General features: G+C 48.3%; 1 protein-coding gene across 1 annotated transcript; it reads right to left on the bottom strand.

Annotated features, from left to right (window-relative positions):
* Positions 1-3,454: 3,454 nt before the first annotated feature.
* Positions 3,455-4,486, bottom strand: LOC120667419 (two-component response regulator ORR7-like). The gene is made up of 4 exons (XM_039947499.1): positions 4,334-4,486; positions 4,142-4,219; positions 4,009-4,079; positions 3,455-3,890 (listed from the first exon to the last, which is right to left on the bottom strand). Exons 1-4 carry the CDS (start codon positions 4,412-4,414, stop codon positions 3,803-3,805), a joined length of 318 nt encoding a protein of 105 aa, XP_039803433.1. The 5' UTR covers positions 4,415-4,486; the 3' UTR covers positions 3,455-3,802.
* Between the last annotated feature and the right edge of the window lie 2,016 nt (positions 4,487-6,502).

The raw sequence follows: 6,502 nt of genomic DNA, 5'->3' as shown, positions 1-6,502 counted from the left end.
TTTTGCTTAGATTAACTAATTAACTGCAAGAGATCAATCTCAATACGAGTGTGTCGTAGAATTGTCATGATCATTAAATTTGCTGACATGCCACAACCAGCTGCCATCGTGCCTTTTGCACCGTGCGATATACAGGCCTGTTGGGGACTCAAATCCCTACCAACAAATGAGTAAATAGCCAAAATAAACATATTCTATTATGAAGAACCAAACCAGCTGAATTGCAACTAGTAAAGCGTAAAATAAGAATGCTACCAACATGTAAGACAATTGCAAGGTACTTAACTAGCGCAACTGAATCCCCTTCCAATTTAAAGTTTGTCCTTCCTCCCTCCCTCACCTTTCCATTTAAAAAAATCAATTTAAATGTTTTCGGTTCTTAAAACTTCCGAATTCAATATTATTATTTCATTGTACATTCTAATTCAAAAGTTTGAAGCCTTAAAACTTAAATAAACTCCTATTCGAAAGTTTTTAAGACTCCAAATTATTTCATCTCAATAAATTTTATTTTGAGAGAAAAAATAAATAAAAAAGTCTAAATTACTCCCGCCAAGTATAGCCAAAGTACAGATTTACCCTAAACTATGCCCTTTGGTTCAAATTATCCCTTAAAACAATTTGTTTGTTTCATTTCTTCATGCATAGTTGGAGTTTTAAATTAAAATTTTACAAGATGATAGCACACATCATAACACATGTTAGAAAAAATACATCATAATTGTATATCATTATTTTGATAGGTTAGGATGTTTAATAACAAATTAATCATTGGAGTTCAAATTATATGCAAAAATTATAAAAAAATTAATATGCATTATGATGTCCCTGCAAAATTTGAACTAAAATTTAACTTGTGTATGGATAAATAAAAAGATAAATTATATTATGGGTTAAAATGAACTAAATGGCATAGAATAGGGGGTAAATTGAACCAAGTTATAGGTTAGAAGGTTATTCAGACTTTCACTATATTTGGAGGGAGTAAATTAAACTTTTCCAAAATTAAAATGGTGCCGAATTTCTTCCCCACCGCTATTGGATGAAAGAGACACAAGCAGCTCTAATTATATAAGTATTTCAACCAAATACCATACTACGGTCCAAATTTTGAATCGCCAACTACTAGATAGATCACTTTAATTATCCCTAACTCCCTTTTTTGAGACATCAATTGCCAAAGGAAGAGCCTTGGAAATGTCAACAACCTTTCTCTCGTTCTAAAAAGCTTTGCATTCTCTGGGTGGCATGGCATGCTCCTCTCCTTGGCGATGTGGACCCAACTGTCATCAGGCTGCTGTACAAAACGATGGGGACATGAGCTGTGTCTGCGCGCACGGAAAGAAAAAAGGGCAAAAGGTTTAGCGAAACGTGTTTAAGCCAAAACGCGCACGTGCGCCATGTGCTGAATTCCGGTCCACACGCGTTATATATAGACAAGGGCTTTTTACATCCGTGCCATTAGTTGAGACCCCCACCTCAGTTTTGCCATTAGTTCTGAATCCACCTCAGTTTGTCTTCGTCAATGTTTTGCTTTGCTCAGTTTTGCCATTCCGTCACGTTTGCCATCCATTTTTGGCGTTACTGACCGGTGGGTCCCGCACATTAGTCCGACAGGTGGGCCTAGCTTGCTTCATCCCTTCCCATCCCCAAATCCACCCGATCCCCACCCCCACCCCAGCCGCCGCCCCGCGCGCCCGCGCCAACACCATCGAGCTCCCGCCGCTTGCGTGCGTGAGATCCGGCCTGCCTCCTGTCGCCGTTGCAAGATCCGCCCCGCCTCCCGTCGCTGTTGCAGGACTCGTCGGTGGGGGACCCCGCGCGTCCGACCGCCCTCCGTCCCACCCCGACGACCATCCACCCCGACGCCCCTGCACCAGTGCACACCATCCCGGCCACGGTCAGTGCCTCCCCCTGTCATGGCTGAGCGACGGGTCAACTGCAAGCGGGCAGCCTGCCCTCCCGGGCACGTGCCCCCGACGACCTCGCCTCCCGAGCACGTGCCCCCGACGACCTCGCCTTCCAACACTGAGCCCACATCTAGGTAAATTGAATTGTAGGACATTTGTAGCAACTCTTGATAGGTTGTATGATATGTAGCAATTTTGTATACGTAGTTATAACCGGAATTTTTTTTGTGTTAACTAGGATGGAGGTGAAAGACTTTATTTTGAATTTGTTGAGCAACATGATGAGGTGAATGTTGAGCAAATGGCACTTGTACCGTTTGATGTCACTGATGAAGAAGAGAGGGAGGAGAATGTTGATATGGGTACGGGTGGCGAAGAGGATGAGGACAGACCAATTGTTGTGCATAATATAAACAATCCAACCATGGAAGAAGGCAACATATTTCCATCTATGCTTGATTGTAGAAATGCACTTGCTACGTACTGCATTACTAACAAAAGGTGTTACATCGTTGATAAAAGTGATCCAACTAGGTTGAGGGTTCACTGTCCAAATCGAAAGTGTAAGTGGAGGATGCATGCCTCTGTAATGCGGAATAGCACTGTTATTCAGGTGAAGGTTAACCCGCTTCCTCACACTTGCCCACATGTTAATGGAGCACATAAGGTAGCTAAGAGTAGGTGGTGCGCCCAAGCAATGTTGGGGTGGGTGACTAAGGACCCATGCATTGGTCCAACTAAATTGGTTGAGAAGATCTATGAGGTTTATAATATTGAGGTACCGTACATGAGGGTATTCTATGGTAAAGAAATGTCTCTTGACAAGATATATGGCCTGTGGAAAGATAGTTTTCGGTTGTTGTACACATGGAAAGCTGAAGTGGAGAGGGCATGTCCTGATAGTGTTGTTGAGATTGATAAGGAGACTTGAGATTGATAAGGAGACAGTGAAGTATAATTTGAGAGGCAAGGTAAAGGAAAAGGAATGCTTTAGGAGAGTTTTTGTGTCATACAAGGCATGCTGGAGTGGATTCTTAAATGGTTGTAGGCCCTATTTAGCAGTGGATGCCACTGCTCTAAATGGAAGGTTCAGAGGACAGTTAGCAGCTGCTTGTGCTATTGATGGCCATAATTGGCTTTTTCCTGTTGCTTATGGTGTGCTGGAGACAGAATCAGAAGAGAGTTGGACTTGGTTTCTACAGAACTTGCGTCAGGTGATTGGGTTTCCGGATGGGTTGGTCATACACACGGATGCTTGTAAGGGCTTGGAAATTGCTGTAGAGAAAGTGTTTCCTCAAGTGGAGCATAGGGAATGCATGCGGCACCGCTCATTAGCCTTCCCAAACTTAAGGTCGCGGGTTCAAGTCTCTGCGGCGCACACATATTTTGCACATCAAAACGAGTGGGATGTCCCTGGGTTCTCCATGCTTCATACAACTCAAGGACAGTAAACTAATTCCTTTCCGTATCTTATTTTTTCAGTCTAGCAATAAGAAACAAATGAGGTGGGGGTCTCAACTAATGCCACCTGGACAATGGTCAAGTTCTTTTATTCAGTGGCTTGGTAGCAGGAACAGAACTGCCAGCAGCACCTGGACACACATAGTGAGCAAACAAAACTTGCTAGTGGCAAAAGGGTCAGCCACTGTAATTTTCCATTAAACGAAACGATCCATGCACACATCTTATATCTTGAGAAACTGGCTACTGGAAGCCTATAGCTAACTCCTGCTACTACTGAAGCAACAAGCTAGCCGAGCCCCCGTTACAGTCTAATTGCTATTCCTTTTTTTTTGAACGGTGTCTAACTGCTATTCTGAATAAACTCGATCGCTACGTCCACTGTAACTGCAAAACACTATTGACAATCTGACGACTGTGGTGGCCACTGATCAGTGCAGCATCTGGGTGGTTATGCGGGAGATGTCCGACGGCCTGACGGGCTTGAGCAGGAAGTCCTCGGCGCCTTCTTCCATGCACCTGAAGAAAAAGTGGACAGAGATTCAGATCATCGTCGTGGCCTCTCATCAGTTTCTATTTATCAGCAAGAAGGTGACATAAAGGATTGGCAATGGGATCGGGTGGTTCAGGGGCGAACTTGCTGATCCGTGTCGGAACATTCTCGGAGGACATGATCACCACCGGGATCTGCTTGAGCTCCGACGATTCCTGGTTACCAAGATGCACATTGCGTCAGATGTAATGTAATGTAATGCGTGGACGCATGCCACCTTGACCTTCTTGAGGAGGTCGTAGCCAGTCATCTCGGGCATCCAGTAGTTCGTGATGATCATACTCATATTCGGCTCCTGAACCCCAAGAAAGCAGCAGGCCAATGTTTAGTTCAGAGAAAGGAACCAGATTGGAGCCATTTTGTCTTCTCCATCGCATCAATGAACAAAGGCTGACAGAAGAACACGTACCGAGCCCAGTATCTCGAGCGCCCTCTTCCCGCTGTCCACGGCCGTGACTGCATCACCAGCAGAATATGCAAAGGCAACCATCAATGTTTCAACAATACATGGTTACAATTGTTGCAACATCATTTCATACTTGCATTTTACATTACAAAATGAGCCATAGGCTTCCAGCGATTACAATACAGAAACACAACAACCACCAAATGCAACTACGTTGTTCACTAATTGTTGATTTCAATTCAGAAATTTCCTTTCGTGCTCTCTGTCTATCAGCATACATGGAATCCCATTGGTCAGAGGAATGCACATACAACTCTGTCATGCTCTGTTTCATAGACACGAGGTCTTCAATCACCCTTCTTGCTCTACCACTAAACTCCTGGTCAATCCAATATTTGAATGAACATGGCTGCAACACTTGTGGGCATGCCAAGTACCTTCTTCCTGCATCTGAACCCGACCAGCTACAGCTCAAGATCGGGTACAGATCATGGTGGCATCTCAGCCCAGTCCTGACCACCATCCCCTCCCTATGATCATCAAGTAGATGTTCAAGCTGCAAAATCAATAGGCAAAATGGGACATTCTCATCACAAATTGAACCATTGTAGCGTCAATTTCAGTAAAATCACAAGCCCCAACCAAGAATCACAAACACTTACCTCCGAGTCATTGCCGACGGATTCCAGATGAGCGCCCCACTGTGTCTGCGTGTCATTGAATGCGTGTGCTACTCTTCTCCTTCATCGGGTTGAGCCTCGGCCTCGGCCTGGACCAGATCCTCGCGGCATTGTACGAGCAGTGACTTGCGCGGCGCCCTGCAAAGCAAGCGGCTGGGGAGGGGCCGGCGAGCAGGCTTGCTGCAGAGGGGCCGGCGAGCAGGCTTGCTGGGGACGGCGAGAAGGCTACGAGGGGGGCAGCGAGCAGGCTTGATGCGGCGCCGCCATTGTGGAGGTCGCTACATGGACGCGCGGGGCGTAGGCCCTCCTCGCGTCGGAAGCCGGCGCTGGTTGCGGCCGAGCGCGGGGCGCCGGCTCAGGGCCCTCGCGGCGTCGGGGCGCTGGCCCTCCTCACAGCTGGCAACGACGGCAAGGCGGTGCTTCAAGGAGGCGGCTGCGTCGTGGAGGGCAGGGCGGCGCTTCCAGGAGGGGGCGGCGTCGTGGAGGCAGCGGAGCTCGCAGACGGAGAGATCTCGCGGCGGCCTCGATCGGGAGGGCGCCCGCGTACTCGGGATCTCGACTCCGCGACGACGGGGAGGGAAGGGTGGCGCGGGCGCGTGGGGCGGCCGGAGAAGAGGTTGCGCCCTTGTAGTTGCCCGGCCTTCTTGGGAGGCGGAGGGGGATGCGCCGCCCGGGGGTCGCGCGGCTGCCCGGAGCGGCGGGCCGGATCTCGCGCCGGCCCTTCCCTCCCTTGGACGTGTGCGGCGGCGGCGAAGTTGGTGCGTGGCTCCACGGCGAGGTGATTCACGGCGCGGGGCTGGCCTCTCCGGCCGGCCGCGTGCACGGGCAGGGCGGCAGCGGGGTTCACGGGCGGGGCGGCGTCTGGGCCAGCACGGGGCGGGGCGGCGGCTGGGGTGGGGATTGGGGATCGGGGCGGCGGCTGGGGTGGGGAGTGGGGATCGGGTGGATTTGGGGATGGGAAGGGATGAAGCAAGCTGGGCCCACCTGTCGGACTAATGTGCGGGACCCACCGGCCAGTAACGCCAAAAATGGATGGCAAACGTGACGGAATGGCAAAACTAAGCAAAGCAAAACATTGACGAAGGCAAACTGAGGTGGATTCAGAACTAGTGGCAAAACTGAAGTGGGGGTCTCAACTAATGGCACAGATGTAAAAAGCCCTAAAAATTAAACCTAAAATTAAGATATACTCTAGGTCATGCATTTATGCTTGATTATTATTAACTTCATTATGGGATGGTTTGGATGGTTTAAGCACTTATTAGATGTTGGCCCTAGGCGTACGGATTTGCGACCTCGTCTACTGCCACCAACCAGCAGGCAGCAGCAAAGACAAACCTGTAAGGGACACCAGTTTAAAAAATGTAGGGTACACACAATCGATGGACTGATCTCCCTTTAACTCTTTCATAAATTTGTGCTAGCTCGTGCTAAACAAAAGATAAACAGTTTTCCGGGTCGGCTGTATTGATATAACGTGGAACAAATTCCT

Source organism: Panicum virgatum, chromosome 3N, assembly GCF_016808335.1.
Source record: "Panicum virgatum strain AP13 chromosome 3N, P.virgatum_v5, whole genome shotgun sequence".
NCBI lineage: Eukaryota > Viridiplantae > Streptophyta > Magnoliopsida > Poales > Poaceae > Panicum > Panicum virgatum.
The sequence above is the reverse complement of the archived record's forward strand: the minus strand, read 5'-3'. Positions and strand labels throughout refer to the sequence as shown.

Coding starts and splice junctions, on each gene's coding strand:
- LOC120667419 (XM_039947499.1), bottom strand. CDS start 4,414: ATGGTTGCCTTTGCATATTCTGCTGGTGATGCAGTCACGGCCGTGGAC. Junction 4,220..4,333: donor CGCTCGAGATACTGGGCTCG/GTACGTGTTCTT, acceptor CTTGGGGTTCAG/GAGCCGAATATGAGTATGAT. Junction 4,080..4,141: donor ACCTCCTCAAGAAGGTCAAG/GTGGCATGCGTC, acceptor CTTGGTAACCAG/GAATCGTCGGAGCTCAAGCA.